Genomic DNA, 24,006 nt, shown 5'->3' with positions numbered 1-24,006 from the left:
AAACAAGGAAAGGGGGCAATGAGGAGAGTTACAGACCCCCTAACAATTGTAAGGGGGTCAAAGAAGGACAGAAAAGTACAAAAAAAACATTTATTGATTTTAAAAAAAATCACGGGGTACGCGTACGGTAAGCTCACGGTAAGCGTACGGTAAAAAAAATAAAAATAAATAAATGAAAATCAGATTTAAGAGTTTAGAAATTAGGGAGCTCTAAAAAGAGCTGTTGTGTTTATGGAGTCATTTTTTTAGTGGTACCTACAAGTAAGTACCGATGCAGAGTCTAAGGTTCAAGAGGAAGACTCTGTTCCCTTCATCATTGAAGTGCACACCATCTCCTCTATAAATGTCTTGCATGTCGTAACGCAAGTTGTTGTGGTAAATGGCACCCATACCATAGTCACGGAGGAAAGCAGAAACAGATTTGTTGACGTGCTTTCTTGCTTTGTCAATCTGCGGACAGAAATGATTGGACCAGTTCCATTTTTGCCTTTGGCATATGTTGGAAAACACAAAGGCAGTTTTAGGGAAAAGTGTAAACAGTTGTGCAAAGGTGTCCTTCATAAGCATTTCCAGACCTACCCCAGTCAAAGTGCCTAGGTCATTGCCACCACAGTGCACTATTATGAGGTCAGGGTGTTGGATTTGCATGAAGGATTTCACCAATGGCATCAATTGGTGCCACTTTAACCCTCTCTGACCAATCCATTTAATGTCTACATTTGGCAAAGCAAGGTCTCTCACCATATCTGTTTTCTCTGCAAACTTTTCACTCCAGAAGACATAGCTGTGCCCTACAATCCACACTGTGAACATCTTCAAAGGAGAACTGGATGCACTCAGGAGGTGTCTTTCAGTAGAATGGCAATATGAAAAGAAAGACAGTTTGGAAATGGAGGCATACATATTTTTTACAAAACAAAAAGAACTGATTGGCTGTTTCATACCATTCTAGAAAAAAAACTAGGCTGTATGTGAAAATTAATAGAAGCATGTTTTGTATTGGTACAAAAAAATGTGTAACCAAAGAACAGTACTATGGATTTGCAGTTAGGTTTGAAAAGTCAAGCACTCTTGCTCTGTGGAATTGAAACATTGTGTGTCGAACTTCTGACCTAACTGCACACAGCAGTGTTCCATGAGCTGTTGCTATGGTAGCAGGCAGAAGTCAAGTTGGGGGAAGGGTACTAGGCAGAAGTCAAGTTGGGGGCAGGGTACTTTTGGAAAAGGGTTGGTTTTCAACCAATAGAAATGTGTCATTACATTTGAAAAAAAGGGGGAAGCACTGAGATTTGAAACTTACATGTATATGTGTGGAAAAATAGAGGGAAAGTTTGCCATTATCTGGTTCTGCTGAGAGGAGAGAGGTGTACAGAACAGAGATCCTGGCTCTGATAATCTGCTGTTTGAGTGACACATTTCTTTCACAACTAACTAATTTTAAAGGTGAGTTTACAGTTTGAGAGGGGATGTATGTGGTAACTTAAGAAATGAATAATAGAAATGGGAATTGTTTTTGTTGTAGTTACACATGGTGGATTCATAATGTGTCAGTCTGTAAAAGAGATTTTCACTTGGCCCGAAAAAAAAAGAGCAGTAAGTGTGCTTTCAAATTGGCAAAGAAATTTCGTTTTGGCACTAATGTGAAAACATGACTGTGTGTGCATAGAAGAATTATAGGCAGAAATGTATTGCGTCTTGCTCTGGTGATTTCACAGTTGCAGTAGATGGAAAAGAGGAGCGAATTTTTGGGGGAAGAAGCAGAGGTTTAGCACACACCCATGTGCTTGCCATGTATAGTCATGCACAGTAATTAGAAGCGAGTGGGGTTTTCAGGTTTAAGTCTGTAATGCAAATACATTCAGCATCACTAAGGCTGGTTGCCCCTGCTGGAGTGTAGGCAGTCACAGAGAATGCACACGGTGGTGGTCTGAAAAAAAAACAGCTTGGACATGTGCATTTAAATAAATTTAAAAAAAAAGGTTTCAGAATGTGTCAGTCTGTAAAAGTGATTTCAAAGTGTAAAAAGAGATTTTCACTTGGCCCGAAAAAAAAAGAGCAGTAAGTGTGCTTTCAAATTGGCAAAGAAATTTCGTTTTGGCACTAATGTGAAAACATGACTCTGTGTGCATAGAAGAATTATAGGCAGAAATGTATTGCGTCTTGCTCTGGTGATTTCACAGTTGCAGTAGATGGAAAAGAGGAGCGAATTTTTGGGGGAAGAAGCAGAGGTTTAGCACACACCCATGTGCTTGCCATGTATAGTCATGCACAGTAATTAGAAGCGAGTGGGGTTTTCAGGTTTAAGTCTGTAATGCAAATACATTCAGCATCACTAAGGCTGGTTGCCCCTGCTGGAGTGTAGGCAGTCACAGAGAATACACACGGTGGTGGTCTGAAAAAAAAACAGCTTGGACATGTGCATTTAAATAAATTTAAAAAAAAAGGTTTCAGAATGTGTCAGTCTGTAAAAGTGATTTCAAAGTGTAAAAAGAGATTTTCACTTGGCCCGAAAAAAAAAGAGCAGTAAGTGTGCTTTCAAATTGGCAAAGAAATTTCGTTTTGGCACTAATGTGAAAACATGACTCTGTGTGCATAGAAGAATTATAGGCAGAAATGTATTGCGTCTTGCTCTGGTGATTTCACAGTTGCAGTAGATGGAAAAGTGGAGCGAATTTTTGGGGGAAGAAGCAGAGGTTTAGCACACACCCATGTGCTTGCCATGTATAGTCATGCACAGTAATTAGAAGCGAGTGGGGTTTTCAGGTTTAAGTCTGTAATGCAAATACATTCAGCATCACTAAGGCTGGTTGCCCCTGCTGGAGTGTAGGCAGTCACAGAGAATACACACGGTGGTGGTCTGAAAAAAAAACAGCTTGGACATGTGCATTTAAATAAATTTAAAAAAAAGGTTTCAGAATGTGTCAGTCTGTAAAAGTGATTTCAAAGTGTAAAAAGAGATTTTCACTTGGCCCGAAAAAAAAAGAGCAGTAAGTGTGCTTTCAAATTGGCAAAGAAATTTCGTTTTGGCACTAATGTGAAAACATGACTCTGTGTGCATAGAAGAATTATAGGCAGAAATGTATTGCGTCTTGCTCTGGTGATTTCACAGTTGCAGTAGATGGAAAAGAGGAGCGAATTTTTGGGGGAAGAAGCAGAGGTTTAGCACACACCCATGTGCTTGCCATGTATAGTCATGCACAGTAATTAGAAGCGAGTGGGGTTTTCAGGTTTAAGTCTGTAATGCAAATACATTCAGCATCACTAAGGCTGGTTGCCCCTGCTGGAGTGTAGGCAGTCACAGAGAATACACACGGTGGTGGTCTGAAAAAAAAACAGCTTGGACATGTGCATTTAAATAAATTTAAAAAAAAGGTTTCAGAATGTGTCAGTCTGTAAAAGTGATTTCAAAGTGTAAAAAGAGATTTTCACTTGGCCCGAAAAAAAAAGAGCAGTAAGTGTGCTTTCAAATTGGCAAAGAAATTTCGTTTTGGCACTAATGTGAAAACATGACTCTGTGTGCATAGAAGAATTATAGGCAGAAATGTATTGCGTCTTGCTCTGGTGATTTCACAGTTGCAGTAGATGGAAAAGAGGAGCGAATTTTTGGGGGAAGAAGCAGAGGTTTAGCACACACCCATGTGCTTGCCATGTATAGTCATGCACAGTAATTAGAAGCGAGTGGGGTTTTCAGGTTTAAGTCTGTAATGCAAATACATTCAGCATCACTAAGGCTGGTTGCCCCTGCTGGAGTGTAGGCAGTCACAGAGAATACACACGGTGGTGGTCTGAAAAAAAAACAGCTTGGACATGTGCATTTAAATAAATTTAAAAAAAAAGGTTTCAGAATGTGTCAGTCTGTAAAAGTGATTTCAAATTGAAAAAAGAGATATACACTTGCCCCCGAAAAAAAAAGAGCAGTAAGTGTGCTTTCAAATTGGCAAAGAAATTTCGTTTTGGGACTAATGTGAAAACATGACTCTGTGTGCATAGAAGAATTATAGGCAGAAATGTATTGCGTCTTGCTCTGGTGATTTCACAGTTGCAGTAGATGGAAAAGAGGAGCGAATTTTTGGGGGAAGAAGCAGAGGTTTAGCACACACCCATGTGCTTGCCATGTATAGTCATGCACAGTAATTAGAAGCGAGTGGGGTTTTCAGGTTTAAGTCTGTAATGCAAATACATTCAGCATCACTAAGGCTGTTTGCCCCTGCTGGAGTGTAGGCAGTCACAGAGAATGCACACGGTGGTGGTCTGAAAAAAAAACTGCTTGGACATGTGCATTTAAATAAATTAAAAAAAAAGGTTTCAGAATGTGTCAGTCTGTAAAAGTGATTTCAAAGTGTAAAAAGAGATTTTCACTTGGCCCCGAAAAAAAAAGAGCAGTAAGTGTGCTTTCAAATTGGCAAAGAAATTTCGTTTTGGCACTAATGTGAAAACATGACTCTGTGTGCATAGAAGAATTATAGGCAGAAATGTATTGCGTCTTGCTCTGGTGATTTCACAGTTGCAGTAGATGGAAAAGAGGAGCGAATTTTTGGGGGAAGAAGCAGAGGTTTAGCACACACCCATGTGCTTGCCATGTATAGTCATGCACAGTAATTAGAAGCGAGTGGGGTTTTCAGGTTTAAGTCTGTAATGCAAATACATTCAGCATCACTAAGGCTGGTTGCCCCTGCTGGAGTGTAGGCAGTCACAGAGAATGCACACGGTGGTGGTCTGAAAAAAAAACAGCTTGGACATGTGCATTTAAATAAATTAAAAAAAAAGGTTTCAGAATGTGTCAGTCTGTAAAAGTGATTTCAAATTGAAAAAAGAGATATACACTTGCCCCCGAAAAAAAAAGAGCAGTAAGTGTGCTTTCAAATTGGCAAAGAAATTTCGTTTTGGGACTAATGTGAAAACATGACTCTGTGTGCATAGAAGAATTATAGGCAGAAATGTATTGCGTCTTGCTCTGGTGATTTCACAGTTGCAGTAGATGGAAAAGAGGAGCGAATTTTTGGGGGAAGAAGCAGAGGTTTAGCACACACCCATGTGCTTGCCATGTATAGTCATGCACAGTAATTAGAAGCGAGTGGGGTTTTCAGGTTTAAGTCTGTAATGCAAATACATTCAGCATCACTAAGGCTGTTTGCCCCTGCTGGAGTGTAGGCAGTCACAGAGAATGCACACGGTGGTGGTCTGAAAAAAAAACTGCTTGGACATGTGCATTTAAATAAATTAAAAAAAAAGGTTTCAGAATGTGTCAGTCTGTAAAAGTGATTTCAAAGTGTAAAAAGAGATTTTCACTTGGCCCCGAAAAAAAAAGAGCAGTAAGTGTGCTTTCAAATTGGCAAAGAAATTTCGTTTTGGCACTAATGTGAAAACATGACTCTGTGTGCATAGAAGAATTATAGGCAGAAATGTATTGCGTCTTGCTCTGGTGATTTCACAGTTGCAGTAGATGGAAAAGAGGAGCGAATTTTTGGGGGAAGAAGCAGAGGTTTAGCACACACCCATGTGCTTGCCATGTATAGTCATGCACAGTAATTAGAAGCGAGTGGGGTTTTCAGGTTTAAGTCTGTAATGCAAATACATTCAGCATCACTAAGGCTGGTTGCCCCTGCTGGAGTGTAGGCAGTCACAGAGAATGCACACGGTGGTGGTCTGAAAAAAAAACTGCTTGGACATGTGCATTTAAATAAATTAAAAAAAAAGGTTTCAGAATGTGTCAGTCTGTAAAAGTGATTTCAAATTGAAAAAAGAGATATACACTTGCCCCCGAAAAAAAAAGAGCAGTAAGTGTGCTTTCAAATTGGCAAAGAAATTTCGTTTTGGCACTAATGTGAAAACATGACTCTGTGTGCATAGAAGAATTATAGGCAGAAATGTATTGCGTCTTGCTCTGGTGATTTCACAGTTGCAGTAGATGGAAAAGAGGAGCGAATTTTTGGGGGAAGAAGCAGAGGTTTAGCACACACCCATGTGCTTGCCATGTATAGTCATGCACAGTAATTAGAAGCGAGTGGGGTTTTCAGGTTTAAGTCTGTAATGCAAATACATTCAGCATCACTAAGGCTGGTTGCCCCTGCTGGAGTGTAGGCAGTCACAGAGAATACACACGGTGGTGGTCTGAAAAAAAAACAGCTTGGACATGTGCATTTAAATAAATTTAAAAAAAAAGGTTTCAGAATGTGTCAGTCTGTAAAAGTGATTTCAAAGTGTAAAAAGAGATTTTCACTTGGCCCGAAAAAAAAAGAGCAGTAAGTGTGCTTTCAAATTGGCAAAGAAATTTCGTTTTGGCACTAATGTGAAAACATGACTCTGTGTGCATAGAAGAATTATAGGCAGAAATGTATTGCGTCTTGCTCTGGTGATTTCACAGTTGCAGTAGATGGAAAAGAGGAGCGAATTTTTGGGGGAAGAAGCAGAGGTTTAGCACACACCCATGTGCTTGCCATGTATAGTCATGCACAGTAATTAGAAGCGAGTGGGGTTTTCAGGTTTAAGTCTGTAATGCAAATACATTCAGCATCACTAAGGCTGGTTGCCCCTGCTGGAGTGTAGGCAGTCACAGAGAATACACACGGTGGTGGTCTGAAAAAAAAACAGCTTGGTTTCATAATGTGACAGTTTGTTATACAGATTTTCACTTGCCCAAAAAAAAAGAGGAGTTTGTGTGCATTCAAATTGGCAAAGAAATTTCGTTTTGTGACTATTGTGAAAAGAAATGTAGTAATATATTTAAATTCAATAAAGAATTTTTTTTTTAGTTTTTTTGCAGGTATTGCTGAAGAACAGTGAACAAAATTTAAGATGCCTACAAAATCTCGAGTTCAAAAAACGCTAAAAAAAAAACTATATTTGAGGACAACTGGAGGACCAAAGTTAGTAGAAGATGCTGATGTTGGGAAAAAGAAAAAATCTTCTGGTAAGCAAAAAAGACAATTCCTAAACAAAATATTGAAAACAAACAAAAATGTACAAAATGTCTGTTCTCGGAAAAATGTAACAAAACCTACAGAACAGCAAAAAATTGAGGATTTAGTTAATGCAAATATACCTTCTGCAATTGAAAAGTTTAACATAAACAGAAAAACAGCATTTAAAGAGATACGTAGAAAAATGTTTCAGAGAAGAGTTATGTCCAATTTGATAAAGGATATAAAGAAATATAAGCAAAAGGCTAAATATTATAAGAGAAAAAAAGAAATTGAAGCCATTGCAGCAAAGGCATTAGAATTAAAAAGGAAACTATTCATATTAATTTTGAATAGGATGCGTACATTAGATAAAATGGTTAATGTACTGAAATCACAAAGCAAAAGCAAAAGAGTAGTGAACAGAACAAATTTTTGTAAAGTGTTTTTAGGAAAGTGGATGCATAGCTCAAGTAGTGAACCTTTTTTTAATGAAGAGAGCTATTTTCAAAGTAATAGTTTGCTGCATGCAGTTGACACCAGAGGTCGTTCATACGAAGTAAAAAATGGTTGCATAATGGAGAAGGAGATAATGGTTCCAAGAGATGAGGTACAAGTGATGGCAGATGAGGCAATGGGGAGACGTCCTAAAGCCCCAGTGTACACTTGGAATTGTAGTAGTATTTGCACTGTGCGTCAGGAATCTATTGACAGATTTCGAGAGTTTCTAAGAGAATATAGTAAAAAAAGTGTAAAACAAAAGATTAAGGTGCTTCAAAGTCTGGATCCATGCAGAGTGAGAGAGAATACTGGTTTGCAGGGTCATTCTCTTGCTTGTCTATCTAGAAAAGTGTGCAATAGTGTTTTCCATCATTTTAGGATGCTGGCTGTTCATCATACTGAAATGAGAAAGTTTGTGAGACGGTTGTATTTTGCCAAAAGTCCAGCAATAAAGTTAAATGAATTGAATAGGGCTCTGTTCCGAGGAACGGTATCAGATGTAGAGAAGGTTGTTGATGAAATTCAGTTTTGTTACTTTGGTCCTGAACAAAACAGTGCAGAGAAGGACACAGTAAATGAGGCAGAAGTGGAAGAGAATGTAGAACCTTGTGTAAGTAAGACATTTAATGATCACATAACAAAATTTGCAATAGTCTCTAATGAAAGACCAAATGTTACTTGTATTTGTTGCCGCAGAACTCATTATAGAAAACAAACTAGGAATGTTGATCTCTACAGAAAGAGTGAAAATGAAGATAATTATAAGTGGATGGATTTTGCAACATATATATTTCTTGAAAATTGTTTTGAATTGGGTGAAGATCAGCGTATTTGTAAATACTGCTACAACAAGTTAGAGGAAAATAGAATGCCGACCAGAGCTGTACATAATAATTTAGAATTGGATGCTATTCCTGCTGAACTTTCTGAATTAAATACATATGAGTCTATACTCATTCAATGTGTTCATCCGTTCCAGACCATAGTACGTATGGAGCCCAAAACTGGTAAATTACCTCCTTCAGATTTAGTGAGAGGTTTAAAAGGTAGAGTGGTGTATTTGCCCTTGGATTTGAAAAAAAATATGGAAACTATTGATGCGGATACTTTGGAAACTGAACCATTAATTATTCTGGTTAATGGTGTACCTACAAAGAATAAGAAGATTTGGCAGGAGCTGGTAGATGTGCGGAAAGTACAAAGAGCAAATTTGTATTTGAAAAAAAATAACAAATGGTATGAATCAATTTATATAGTAGAAGAAGAAGAAGAAGAAGATTTACAAGGAGATACAGAAACACCAAGTGGACAAATTGAAAAAGTGGACAAGTCAAAGGAAGAAGAAATTTATGAACATTTTAGCATACATCCTCTCCATTCGAAAGAAGTTATGGGAGACAATATTGATCTCTTTCAGATGAAGAAAGCAAAAGGAAATCCCGTGAGTGTATGGGAGGAGAGCTTGGAAGCTCGATGTTTTCCCCAGCTGTTTCCTAAAGGAAAAGGAGGACGATACGATGAACGTCCGGAACAGATTCCAGCTTCTGAGTATCGGACTACAAGACTATATGCTGAAGATCCCAGATTTCGACAAAGTATCCCTTATTTGTTCCATCTTTTATTTGAAAGCGACTTGTCTGCACTGTCTTATGCAGTAAATCACATTTTAAAAAGTGGAGTACATTTACAAAATGTGTCTGCTAAGGATTTTATGGAGAAAGTGCAGCACCGAGATGATCATTTGGAAACACAACTGATCAATCTGATGGCTTGTCAGCGTGGGACAAATGAATATTGGTACCGACGCCATGGTGAACTAAAATGCATGTTACGCAATTTAGGAACACCAACATGGTTCCTTACCCTAAGCTGCGCCGAGTACGCTTGGGATGATTTACTGGATTTTCTACGAGAGGCCAATTCAAACATTGAAAACATCGAATACAAGACAGCAGGAGAACTGTGCTCATTGGATCCGGTTAATGTTTGCAGATATTTCAATCATAGATTTGAGGCTATGATGTCCTTCATCTGCAATAAAAAAAATCCACCCCTTGGAGAAGTAGTGGATTTCTTTTGGAGAAAAGAGTACCAGGCAAGAGGTGCTCCTCATATTCATATGCTGCTGTGGATCAAGGATGCCCCAAAGTTTGGAACAGATACTGATGAAGCAGTGTTATCTTACATTGAAGAATATGCAACATGTGCTATACCTAAAAGCACAGAAGAGTACAAGTTAAAGGAGCAAGTTCTACGTTTCCAAAGTCATCGGTGTGGAAAATACTGTCGACGGAAATACAAGAGCAAAGAAAAATACTACACTAAATGCCGATTTGGATTTCCTAGACCTGTTCTTACAAATGGAAGAGTCAACAGTTTTATGTCAGCTGTGAGACATACTATCACAAGAAAATCACCTAAGAATACCTACAACCTTAAAAGAAAAGAAGAATCAAAAAATATAAATGACTACAACCCAGTCATTTTATCCATGTGGAACGCTAACATGGATATACAGTATGTTGCTGACAATTCCATTGCTGTTGCTCGATATGTAACGTCTTACATTACGAAATCAGAAAAAACAGAATTGAAGGAAATGTGGGAAGAGATTTCTCACGAGAAGACTGTCAGTAAGAAGCTGTACAGTTTCAGTTTGAAGATGTTATCGCATCGAGAAATTGGATCCTACGAATGTTCAGATAGATTATCTTCTGCAAGTCTCTACTCGAAGTCAAGAAGAATAATTTGGGCAAGTTTAGGCCTTGCAGCAATGAGAAATCGGGTACTGAAATCTGTTGGAGAAATTGAATATTTGGCACAGTTCGAACCTGAAAGTACAGATATATTGAAAACAAACATGTTGGACACATATTATCCCAAGAGAAGTCATCATCTGGAGAACATGTGTCTCTATGAAGTGCTGCAGAACTACATTTATTCACGGAAAGCTGCAGAAGACATCAATAATGGAAAATATAAAGTCGTTGGTGAAGAAGGATGTTTGGTGAAGCAAACCAAAGGAAGTTTGATAAATCACCGGAAGCTGAGTTGCGACACTACCGACAAGAAAGAATTTTACTACTTGGCTCTTTTACAGTTGTTTAAACCATGGCGTTCAGAGGATGAACTACTGGGAGAATTCCAGAGCTATGAAGATTCTTTTAATGCTTGCAAAGACAGCATACAATGCAGTACATTCTCAACTTATCTGCAAATGTTAAATGAAGAAATTGAACAGGAAACTACAATTGCAGCAGAAATTGCTAGAGACAGTTCTCAGGACAGCCAAAGTTCAGGAACATACAGTCAAGATCCCCTAGGACAACCAATCGTTGAAAATGAAGCATCAATAGCCATGAATGAAGTGGAAACGGCTATGAATCAAGCTCAAGAAGAATTTATAGACTTAGAAAATTTGGAAAGACAACTGAATCAAGAGCAGCAACAAATTTATGAAGAGATCAAAAACAAAATTGAACACGGATTTCTACATGAAAAAAAAGAGTGCTCATGCACATCATTTCATCCAATCAGGATGTATGTAAGCGGACAAGCTGGCACTGGAAAAAGTTTCCTAATTAAAGTCATCAGAAGCTACCTAAAGCAAAAAACAGATTCTACTTTGTCTTGTGTGGTTACTGCTCCAACTGGGTTAGCAGCATATAACATAAAAGGAATCACCTTACATCGTTTGCTAATGTTACCAGTGGAGCATGAGAACAAAATACAATTCAACAAGCTAACTGGAGAAGCATGCTTGGAAGTTTCAAGAGTATTGAAGAAGATGCAAGTTCTCATTATTGATGAGGTGAGCATGGTATCAAACTTAATGCTTGCCTTTGTGCATTTAAGAATGCAGCAAATTTTGAAGACAGACTATGACGTGTTATTTGGTGGAAAACACGTCATCGTTTTTGGGGATCTTTTGCAACTTACTCCGGTTAAAGGACAACCAGTGTTTAATACTGTGACACATGAAGACACGAAGAAGTCATTGGGAAGCATCGGTAATACAAATATTTGGTCCTTCTTTGAGTACAAGGAACTTACAACTAATATGAGGCAAGCAAACGATGAAGAATATGGAAGTATTCTGAAAGATATCAGGATTGGACTACTCACAGAAGCTGGCAAAAAAGCATTACAGACTCGGCTGCTACATAATTTATTTCCAAAGGAAGAAATAGTTGCAGAGAAGATATACAAGAACATTGCAGAAAACAAAAGTGTCATCTGCTTAATGCCAACTCTACGTGAATGCTCAATATTCAATGAGGAGCTTTTGAAATTGGAAAAGGAAGAGATCATGAAATTGGAAGCAGTGGACAAAATTGAGGATGGAAGAATTACTGTCACAGTAACAGGCAAACTGAAAAATAAATTGGACTCACTAGAGAAGAACATCTCCAAAACAGCAGGATTAGAAAAAAATCTATATGTTTGCATGAACTGTAGAGTGTTTTTAAGGAGAAATTTGGATGTTGAAAAAGGCTTAGTAAATGGAGCGATGGGAAGAGTTGTGGGTTTTATTAATTATCAGAAAAAAGATGGAATTGAATGGTTAAAAATAAAATTTGATCAGATAGAGGAAGTTAAAGACATTTGTCGTTGTTCAGTTCGTTTCATGCTTGTGAAAGACTTATATGTACGTAGGAAGCAGTTTCCGTTTTCTCTAGCATATGCTGTAACTATTCACAAGTCTCAAGGATTGACTGTAGATTGTGCATTTGTGAACATTGGATCTAGTGTGTTCAAAGAAGGTATGGCATATGTTGCTTTGTCACGAGTCAAAACATTATCAGGTTTATTCATGATAGACTTCGATGACTCAAAAGTTAGTGCTGATACAAACTGTGTAAAGGAGTATAATAGATTAAGAAGAAGCTATGCTCCTCATTTAGGTCAGTATCCTGTGTTGGAGAAACGTGTAGTTTCTCGTAAAAGGAGAAATGAGAATATCTGTAATGAAGATGTAGAGAAGAGGAAAAAAAAGAGGAGTGATGTAATTGCAAGCAAAAAGAATAAGGAAAATGAAGAACAGGTTGTAGGATGTCATTTTGAAAATAGCTCTGGTGTCAACTGCTACGCAAATGTAGTGCTGAATGTTGCTTTTTATCTGGAAAGTTTGCAAGAGCAGATAATAATAAATCAGGGAAAAAGATTCTGTTCAGAGCTCAGTCTCCTTTTTCAAAAGCTGAGTAAAGATAAAACTCAAATAGAAAGTGCTACTGATATTAGAAAACTTTTAGATGTATGTTCAGGACGAACACAGTTTTCTCAAAATGAACAGCAAGATGCTCACGAATTTTTGATGTATTTTCTTCAGGTAGTGGAAGAAGAAGGAGTTCCCATTGACATTTTTTTTGGTCTCTCTTATAAATGGGAACATAGTTGTGATAATTGTTATAATATAAGTGGTTCTATTGTTGATAATGAAAGGTTTATTTATTTGACATTGCCAGAGAGTAAAACAGTCACTTTTGCAAACTTAGTTAAAGATGCTAATCATAGCATGAAATGTGGTGAGTGTAATTCTGACATGTTATCAACATTAATTTTAAGGGAATACGGACAGTATGTAATTTTAATGATGCAACGATGTAGAGCTGATGGATCAAAATTGGATACTTTAATAAAGAAGTTTACAGGACAGCAATTATCAATTTCAGGAAAAACTTTTGTAACTGTTGCAATAATTTTCCATGATGGACCTACTGTTACTTCTGGACATTACACAGTTTATCTAAAATGTGAAAAAGGATGGACACTGTGTAATGATTCCCAATTGATTTTCAAACAACGTTTGCCTTTTGATTTAGCAAATTCCTATCTAATCTTCCTGAAACCTAAATTTTAGAGAGACTTGGCAAGATCTGGACAAAATAATTTTACCATTTTACAGGATTACCATTGCAATTTTGTAGAAAAAAGATTTTTAAAATTATCATTTGGCCTAAAGGAAAGATAACCAATTGTAATGTGGACTTTTTAAATTTTTAATGCAATTTTGAAAAACCAATAATTTAGAGATTATCGGTAACTTCTGCACATTTTAAATTTTGGAATGTTATTGGACTGCCACTGGAAATTTTTTCAAAAATAATTTCAAAAATTACTATTTGGCCATGTGGAAAAGTAAGCAATTCTATTGTGGACTAAATAAATTATTCGAAAAATTTTCGTGAACCAAAATGTTACAGAGAATCGGTGAGATCTGGACAGATTAAACTTTAGAATTTTAATGGTTTTCCCTTGGAAATTTATTCCAGGGAAAGAATAAAAAATACTATTTGGCCTAAAGGAAATAAAATCAGATGTATTTTGGAGTTATTTGAGATATATTATTGTGAATGTACTTCTGAAACAAAAATATCAGACGGTATTTTAAAGAAAAAAGTATTGTTTTTAGATGACATTTTTTAAGAATAATATGCATTTCTGTAATGATAAGTTTAAGTGAGAAGAGATTCTGGGCTTTTTTAATACAATCTTTGAGATTGTTATTTTTTTTTGCCCGCTGTAAAATGATGAATGCAATTGCTTTCACAATTTATAGTGAAATGCAATATATTCTGAAAACAGCAAAAATAAGGCAAAAATATTTTTTGGGAAAAAATGTAAATATGTGTACTGTATTATAAAATGTTTTAAAAATATTAATACTTTTTTCTTTTTTTTCAGATCGATATAGAAAATTTTCGTAAACTACAACCATTTTAAAAACTATTTTTTAAAAAAACAAATGAATAAATATTTTTTTCAGTGAGTATGGTAAGTCAATAGTAATAATTGTAGTCTTTCAAGGACCTTGTAATGTGAAAAATGATTTTTAGTGTTTTTTTTAAAAAATAAAAAAAAAGGTACGCTTACCGTACGCGTACGGTAAAAAAAAAAAGTTTTTTAAAAAAAATGTAAAAAAAAGATGAAAGATAAGGTTGGCTCTTAAAAGAACCGTTGTGTTCATGCAGGGACAGAGGAAAGGAACCATGGGAAAATCATTCAAAGCTACAAATGTGCTGATCTATTTTGTTATTCACTAGGGAAACACTGGTCTCCCTATAACAAATTAGAGCTTTACAAAATGTGCAATGAATATCAACCTTCCGAAATCGAGGGTTCATTTCCAGAGGGCCAGCAAAAGGAGATTCTCCCCCCACAGATGAAGGGCTCACCTGAGCTGCAGAAGAAGGAGTAAGCTCTGCAGGTGATGGTCCAGGCTGAGCTGCTGTGGATGTACTGGCTCGTCTTTCTGAAGAGTTACCTCCAAAAAGTTGAGCATGTGTCCTTTTGTGTACATCCTTGAGGTGCCTCATCATGGTGTGATTCCCAAAGGAATACTTCCTGTCAGGATTACCTCTAGAAAGTACACGCTGACACAGCTTGCAAGTAACTAAGGGTGCATTCACCTTTTGCTGGCCTTCTGGAAAAGTAAAATAATCCCAAACATAAGAAGGTTTTACTTTCCTCGCTCTCTGCCTCAAGACAGTGCTGCTGGTGCTAGCCTCACTCTCAGAAGAGCTCTGCTGTTCTGCCATCGTATCCCAAAGACAAACCAGCTCCTTCTCCCAAGGGATCACAAGCAGAAATGAGGGGAATGGGTGTGGTGTAGGAGAGTTCTAGAACTGAAAGTAGTTTCAACCAATCAAAAGTTGTGTTTCAAGATCACATGACCTACCGTACGCTTACGGTACGCTTACGGTGCGCTTACGGCAAAAAGTACGCGTGCGCGTAAAAAAGACACGCGCTTGCGCACATGCGCATAACAGTCATTTCCCGGCACTTCCGCGTAACGTGCGCGTGTTGCGTAAGCGCGCACGCGTCCCACGCGCAGTACGCGCGGCTACGCAAAGTGCGTAACTATACGCAAGCAGCGTAGATAGATTACGGACGTTGCGTAAACCGTACGCTTACCGTGAGCTTACGGTACGCGTACTATAAAAAAAAAAAAAAAAAAATCTGGAAATAAATTTTACATGTTTATTTTAAAAAATATATATAAAAAAAATATTTAAGGATTTTAAAAATTAAAGCATAGTCTTTATAAAAGATAAGAAAATTAAAATAAAAATATGTTTGAAAAAAATGAAGAATATAAAAAAAAAATAGCATTTAAAAAACCTTGCAAATTCACTGAAAAAACCATGGGTTTCACACACGTTATAGTTAGGAATTAGCATTTAAAAAACCTTGCAAATTCAATGAAAAAACCATGGGTTTCACACACGTTATAGTTAGGAATTAGCATTTAAAAAACCTTAGAAATTCACTGAAAAAACCATAGGTTTCACACACGTTATAGTTAGGAATTAGCATTTAAAAAACCTTAGAAATTCAGTGAAAAAACCATAGGTTTCACACATGTTATAGTTAGCTGGACATTTTACTCGTAAAAAACCAATGAAATTGCCCCGTTATAGTTAGTTCAGCTAACTATAACTCGCGCGCCCGCAATGCACTGCTGATGACGTCACATATTACATCACTCATGACATGGTCAGTGACATCACTCATGACATCACTGATGACATCTCAAATGACATCACTGATGACATCACTGATGACATCATCTAGTGAATGTGTGTTATTCTGAAAATTAAATATGTTTTATATATGTATATCTCATGGTCGATGGAAGAATAAATGGGTATATAAGTGTCTAAATGGATGATTTGTTTTTGAAAAATTGATTGTGTAACTGACTGATTAAGTGTATCATAGTGAATACATGGCTTAGTGAATAATGTTTAAATATGTAAATATCTGTATCAGTCTCTCACTTTGTGTATAAGTGGCTGCATGGGTTGGTGAGTAGCTACATGGGTGCCTATTTAGGTTATTAGTTGTTTTTTTGAGTATCAGTCTGAGTGTCTGCATGGTTCGGTGGGGGGTATTACGTAGTGCATCGGTGCATGAATGAGTGACTCACTGTTTGTATGTGTTGAACACAGCATGTGTGCAGGACTGTATGGGTGGATGAGTGTGTGTATGGGTGTGTTAGTGAGTGAATGACTGTCTCAATAGTGTCTTCAGGAGTAACTACATACGTTTTAAACTAGTATATGTGACTATTGGTGTATATATGTGAGTATATGTGAAAGTGAGAGATTGAAAGAGTTCCTGTATGAATAAGTATGTGTTTCTATAAGTGATTGTTTAAAAGACTAAGTATGTGTAAGTTTCCGTAGAAGTAAGTGTGGTGGTGTGTGTATAACTGTATATGCAAGTAAATGTATGTTTGATTCTTTATTAGCATGAGTGACTATGTGTGTGAGTAACTCTATGGATGAGTGGCATTGTGTAACAGGATGTATAGATGTATGAGTACATATGATGAGTGAGTACATGTATGAGTGACTGTATAGGACTGTTGGTGAATGAGTGGATGTGTATGTGGATCTTAGAATTACTGAAGAGGTTGTTGTAACTGGTATTGGTATGTCCATTGTTTTGAAATTTTTAGTCTCTATTTTTGAATGTGTGTATCAAAGCTTATATTAAGGTGAGAGGAGGTCTGCCACTCTATCACAAGGATGATGTCATCAGTGATGTCATCAGTGATGTCATTTGAGATGTCATCAGTGATGTCATGAGTGATGTCACTGACCATGTCATGAGTGATGTAATATGTGACGTCATCAGCAGTGCATTGCGGGCGCGCGAGTTATAGTTAGCTGAACTAACTATAACGGGGCAATTTCATTGGTTTTTTACGAGTAAAATGTCCAGCTAACTATAACATGTGTGAAACCTATGGTTTTTTCACTGAATTTCTAAGGTTTTTTAAATGCTAATTCCTAACTATAACGTGTGTGAAACCTATGGTTTTTTCAGTGAATATAGATATAGATATATATATAGATATAGATATAGATAATTACAGAGTATCAACACTTGTTGAAACTGACTTCAGTTATAAAATTGGATGGGATGAAAGCGGCTGGAGGAGGGTGGTGTAGAGCTTGCAACACAGCACTTGGGACATTGATGTGAGCGAGGGGAAGCGGCAAGCATTGTCCACTGTGGAAGAGGTACTTAACTGGAGCGCATGCACCTACAAACTCGGAGTGCCAGGATCGGGGTATTCCTCCACGCCCACTTTTGGATCTTCACCTATCACAGCAACGCAAGTTCAGTTTAAAAACAATAGGACCTGCAACACTTCAAACGCGTCATGCTGGATCATTAAAAGCTGATAGTTCCACAACCCGTGTGTACTCGAATCTTTTTCTGTGGAGAGAAGTTTTTGGTCCTGAGCTTGGAAATTTGGTGTGGCCACGAGCACCTAGAGCATCGCTCCTTAACCCCTTCCATGCTCATGAGCACAAGTGTAAGTGTGCTCATGACGGAACCATACCGTCATGAGCACACTTCCAAAAAATCCCTCTGCTGTAAACAGCAGAGGGATTTCCCATATTTTGTTTTTTGCTTTGGGAGGTGAGGAAGAGATTCAACAACCTCCCAAAGCATGGTTAGGGTTTTCATTCTAATGAATGATCCCGAGCATGGAGTGCTGTAATTATTACAATGAAAAAAGAAACTGAAACGTTGTTTCAGTTTCACAGTTTCGGTGCTTGTGGGGCTATCTCAGCCCTCTGAGCACTGAAAACATTGGAGAGGTATTGTGGGAAATGGGAGAATATCACCTTTCCAATGGTACCCTTCCCTAGTGGATCCCTGCTTTGGGTTCGCCCCAGGAGGGTGATATGCAAGCAGGGATCCACCCACTAGCCACCAGGGAGGGGGAGTGACCCCTTGATCTCCCGAGTAAAATGATACCTCACTTGTGTGGCTGTCCAATGCAGAATTAGCTAAAAACTTTTTTTTTTAAATGTAGCGCTTAGCACTTGTGTTGCTATACCTTTCATCCCTATATTTTTGGATCTTCCCAGTCACAGGCCTTTGGCCCATCCACACAAGTGAGGTATCATTTTACTTGGGAGAACAAGGGGAATGATTGTTGGTAGGACATTTGTGCTGGCACAGTGATCCCTTGCAAAAAAACATTGAAAAAAGTGTTTTTTTAAGATAAATTTGAGGTTTTCAGGGGATTTTGGGTAGGGAAATGTTGGAGGATCCATGCATGCCATACCTCCCTGGACTCACCTGGGGGCATATTAACAAGCCAGGCGATAAAATTATCGCCGCTTTAGCGGCAGAAAACTGCCGCTAAAACGGAGATAATGGGCTTGATAAAATGCTCTATGGCATTCCAATTGATGCCCATGTTGAATGTGAAGGACGTCTAACATGGGCTTCAATTGGAATTCCATAGAGCATATTATCAAGCCCATTATCGCAGTTTTAGCGGCAGTTTTCTGTCTCTAAAGCGGCGATAATTTTATCCCCTGGCTTGTTAATATGCCCCCATGTTCTCTAGATTTCGGCAACCATCTTGGGAAATGTGAGAAGGTGCCCTCCTTCTGCATGGTTGCTCCCACTTTATGCTGAATTGCTAATGTGCTTTGACTGAGGGTGCCCTGGGCTGCTGCTAATCACGTACACAGGGCCTATGTTCTTTCCCTAAAACTGCATTGAAGCCTTAACCCAATTGGCATCTCAGGCCAAAGGTCAGACCCTGGTAAATGGTACCATAGGTACCAAGGGCACTGTGACCAGAGAAGGCCTGCATCATTTATTGTGCCACCCTTAGAGGTCCTGTACCTTTAGACTCACACACTGCCTTTGCAGGTAGCGTGTTTTAATGCAGAACAAAGTGAAGAGTCGACATGGCACACATCCCTGTGTGCCATCCCTACAACCCACTGCCCTGGCATAGATCAGTCACCCCTCTATCTGGGTACACTATAACAATGGTGAGTATACAGGTGCATGAGCCCTATACCCCTACCTTGTCTAAGTCCATTCTTAGACATTATGGGGCCGATTTACAAGCCCCTTGCACCTCATTTACACCGCCGCTGCGTAACTTTTGCATTTACCAATGGTATTTCTTATAGAGGAACTATAAGTCAAATGTGTAATGTGAAGTACTTGTGTATGGTGGAGTCATAAGCAAAGTGGAGATATGTTGCCAGACATTCCTGCTAGGGTGACTGGCTGTATATGCTTAATCCTGTGATTTTACCTGTGATGCCTTTTAGAGGATGTGATTGCAATGCATTCCAAATGTTATAGATATGAGAAGAACCTCATTTAAAGTGATGCCCAAACATGTATTCTTGCTACTGCGTTAGGGGAAGAACAACCCAGAATGTTAGCCACTAAGATGTAGAGGTGTATATTTTAGTGTCAGTATAAGATGCTCAGTCAGGGTTATGTGTCCCCAGGGCAGGTGTACCTATTTTTAATTCTTGTTGAGATGATGGGTTGAGTCGCCACTGGGATGGTGCCAGCTGGTAAGGCCCTCGCTCCAGTTTCTGTCAACCCAGTGCAGTAGGGGGCAAGATGATGTACATACATGGGATTGGTGGTAATAGACCCCCCCTTGCAGCAGGGGTGGAGATGTTATGCAATGTAACAAAGTACTTCCAACAGCTTATGTATATTTGTAAATTGGTGCATAGTATTGAGTAGTGTGTGTGTGTCTAATAAATGTACTCTTACTTTTATAAAGCAAAGTATAGACTGGGCAACCAATTATTGGGTTTTATTTCTGCACACCTGTAATGGCAATTACTAGCCCAAACCACCTACAATGAGTAAGCCTTAGACTGCTCTGCAACGCTACCCACTGAGAGTCAAGCGCTACACTAGGGTGTTTGGTTCCCAGTGAAGGACAAATGTGACATGGTATTTTTTTACAAAGTTTGAGGTTTGCAAGGGATTGTGGGTAAGCAAACCTGGTGAGAGCCAGACAAGTTATCCTGTCCTGGATTCCGCTGGGTGTAGTTTTCAAAAATGTATAGGTTTGATAGGTTTACCTAAGTGCCGGCAGAGCTAGGGTTCAAAATTTACAGCTAGGCACTTTGCAATAAAGGGTCTGTTTTCACTATGTAAATGTGGTGTGTCCGCGTTGCGTTTTGCACCATTTCCTGTTGTGGGCACTAGGCCTACCCACACAAGTAGGGTACCATTTTTCTTGGAAGACTTTGTGGAATGCGAGGTGGGTGGAATTTTGTGGATCCACACAGATTCCAGAACTGGTCAACACAGAACTGTGAGGAAAATATTTTCTATTTTTACAAAGTTTGAGGTTTGCAAGTGATTCTGGGTAACAGAACCTGGTGAGAGCCTAGATTTCCCCACATGTCTAATTTTTAAAAATGTATAGGTTTGCTAGGTTTCCCTATGTGCCGGCAGAGCTAGGGTTCAAAATCTACAGCTAGGCAATTTGCAAAAAAAGTGTCAGTTTTCACTGTGAAATGTGATGTGTCCACGTGATGTTTTGGGCCGTTTCCTGTCACGGGCACTAGGCCTACCCACACAAATGAGATACAATCTTTCTCAGAAGACTTTTGGGAATGCAGGATGGGTGGAATTTTGTAGGTCCATGGATATTCCAAAACTGCACCATAGAAATATATAGATTTTTTTTTTTTTTTTTACTAAGTTAGAGGTTTGCAAGGGATTTTGGGTAACAGAACCTGGTGAGAGCCAGACAAGTCATCATATCCTAGATTTTCCAGCATGTCTAGTTTTTACAAATGTATAGGCTAGCTCAGTTTCCCTAGGTGCTAGAAGAGCTGGGGTTCAAAATCATCTGGGCATTTTGCAAAAAAGGGTGTGAAAATGTGGTGAGTCCATGTTGTGTTTTGGGCCATTTCATGTTGCGGGCACTAGGCCTACCCACACAACTGAGGTATAATTTTTCTCTGAAGACTTCTGGGAATGTGGGGTGGGTGGAATTTTGTGGATCTACACAGATTCCAGAACTTTGCAAAACAGAAATGTAAGTAAAATGTGTTTAATATATTACCCAGTTTGAGGTTTACAAGGGATTCTGGGTAACAGAACACGGTAAGAGAAAAAAAAATCACCCCATTATGGATTTCTGAGGGTGTATAACTTTCAAGAATGTATACTGTGCCTAGGTTTCACTAGGTTCTGGCAGAGCTAGAGTTCAAAATCTCCAGGTAGGCACTTTGCAAAAAAAGTGTCAGTTTTCACTGTGAAAATGTGGTGTTTCCACATTGCGTTTTGGGCCGTTTCATGTCGCGTACACTAGGCCTACCCAAAAAACTGAGGTACCATTTTTCTCAGAAGACATTTGGGAATATGTGGTGGGTGGAATTTTGTGGCTCCACGAAGATTCCAGAACTTTGCAAAACAGAAATGTGAGGATTATGTGTTTTTTGCATTAACCAGTTTGAGGTTTGCAAGGAGTCTGGGTAACATAACTTAGTGAGAGCCAGACAAATCACCCCATCCTGGATTCCCCTAGGAGTCTAGTTTTCAAAAAGGTATAGGTTTGCTAGGTTTTCATAGGTGCCGGCAGAGCTAGGGTTCAAGATGTGTTAGGCACTTTGCAAAAAAAGTATATTTTTTCAGTGTGAAAATGTTGTGTGTCCATGCTGCATTTTGGGCCGTTTCCTGTTGGCAGCACTAGGACTACCCACTCAAGTGAGGCTCCATGTTTCTCAGAAGACTTTGGGAAATACAGGGTGGGTTGTATTTTGTGAATCCACGCAGATTCCAGAACTTTGCAACACAGAAATGTGAGGAAAATGTGTTTTTCTTTTTACAAAGTTTGAGGTTTGCAAGGTTGAGATCCCAACAAGTCACCCCATCCTGGATTCCCCTGTGTGTCTTCTTATTTAAAAATGTATAGTGTTGCTAGTTTTCCCTATAATGCGGCAGATCTATGGTTCAAAATCTACACATAGGCACTTTGCAGAAAAAGTGTAGGAGGGGAGCAAGATGGAGTTAGCTTGAACTCACGCCACTCAGCCGCTCATGCCAGGCACATCAATCAACAGCTATGTGCCCTGCGATGCTGATGCCGACTCAGAGAGCAAGTGGACTGCCGGTGACCGGTCTATACCTTCAGCTGGTTGCATTTGATATGCATATCAAGGATGCCGAACAATTTGGAAACGTACGCGGGGTGTCGGTAACTGCGAGTGCACCCGAGGCTTCGGACTCTGTTTATTTGCTTGCTGGTGCGCTACATTGTGTCACTTGTATCCGCGTTAGCCTCCTTCAACTTGGTGATTCGGCTGCACAAAAGAACTCAGCGGTGCCGGATCTAAGTCATGACGACCAGGGGCGCTAAAACAGGCAAAATCAACAAATCGAGAGCAGCCCAAGCCAGCACCAACTCCGAGATGTTGGACTGGCGGAGAACCAGCCCAAAGGCAAACAGAAGGATAGTTACAACAAGAAGTTGACAGGGAGGCTTGGGGGGGGGTGTGGGGGGGTGGAGCACAAAAGGAAGCAGTGGGATCTCAGCTCTCGGAAGCCAAGTTGTTTTCTGAATTTAAGGCACCACCTTCCACAACAAATCCCACGGTCAACCCCACAATCCTCATATTTCCCCCTGAAAACGCGCCTGAAGGCTCGTTGCCAATGAAACTAATTGACCCAGCTTCCCAGCAAGAAATAACTTCACTAAAGGAAACTCATGCAGCGATGCAATTAGCAGAGATGGGAACTTTAACCAGACAACATGAAGCCACGGAAGATCTGATAGTGCCTTTTGTCCGCCCACAGAAGAAGATACCAGGGGTCCAGCTGTACAGGGAATCATGGCATCTTCTGACCCCACATCTGGTCTCTCAGAAGAAGCCCTCAAACCCCCTGCAGCTGGCACCAATAACTACATCCGGAAATTGGAAGCCAGTTCTGGCCATCAAGTCCCTTGGACCCCGGAGCAAGGGGGTGAAAAGTTTTACTTGGTATTGGATGGCTCTGATACTACCACAGATGAGGGTGGGTCTAATACAAGTGAAGATAACAGTGAGGAATCACCTACAGACACTGGAACAGTGCAACACCCTAGGAAGGCAAGAAGCAAGGCTAAAAGGCGTAGCCAGTTAAGTGGGACTATCCAGAATCACAGATGTCCTACCCCCTTGATGAGGATGTTACACATGTGCCACTTTGGGAGAACGTAGAAAATGCTCCAGAAGACAAGGCTGAACCCTCTTTAGCTTCCATTTTAACCTCTATAAAAGAATCCTCAGAGGAGGTTCATGATGATAACCGTTCAGCTAAAGAGGCTGCAAAAAAACTAGAAGGGGGCATTCGAAAATTGAATAAAATCTGCACTGACATAAGTGACCGTGTAACCATGGTTGAAGGTCCTACAGAGAGTTTGGAAACAGAAGTCTCCTCTGTAAAAGACCAAGGTTCCTCCAACGCGGCTTGCCTATTCGATCTAATGACAAAAATGGTGGAACAGGAAAATCGGCAACGCAGGAATAATCTCCGTTTACTTGGAATCCCAGAAGGGATGGAGGGAGAAGATCCAAGGCGCTACATAGTGAAGCTCTTATAATAATCTTTTCCTGATCAACCTAGCTGGAACTGGGACCACGAAGTGCAGAGGGCACATCGCTTCCCTTTATCTTAAAGCAACAACGCGATGGCAGCAGTTTCTCCAGAGGAAAACCAAGGGCGTTCCTGGTGTACTTTGGAAACTTTCTCCTCATGCAGTTGGTTTATGATCAAGCCTGTCCTAATTCTCGGAAGGGGTCCAATGGTG

At 39.2% G+C, this 24,006-nt stretch overlaps 1 protein-coding gene across 1 annotated transcript; it reads left to right on the top strand.

Moving 5' to 3' along the window:
* Positions 1-1,333: 1,333 nt before the first annotated feature.
* LOC146811145 (uncharacterized) lies at positions 1,334-23,339 on the top strand. The gene is made up of 3 exons (XM_085615040.1): positions 1,334-1,443; positions 6,753-9,054; positions 22,785-23,339. The coding sequence occupies exons 2-3, from the start codon at positions 6,796-6,798 to the stop codon at positions 23,337-23,339; spliced, it is 2,814 nt and encodes a 937-aa protein (XP_085471166.1). The 5' UTR covers positions 1,334-1,443; positions 6,753-6,795.
* Positions 23,340-24,006: the final 667 nt, after the last annotated feature.

Source organism: Triturus cristatus, chromosome 7 (assembly GCF_964204655.1).
Source record: "Triturus cristatus chromosome 7, aTriCri1.1, whole genome shotgun sequence".
NCBI lineage: Eukaryota > Metazoa > Chordata > Amphibia > Caudata > Salamandridae > Triturus > Triturus cristatus.
The sequence above is the reverse complement of the archived record's forward strand: the minus strand, read 5'-3'. Positions and strand labels throughout refer to the sequence as shown.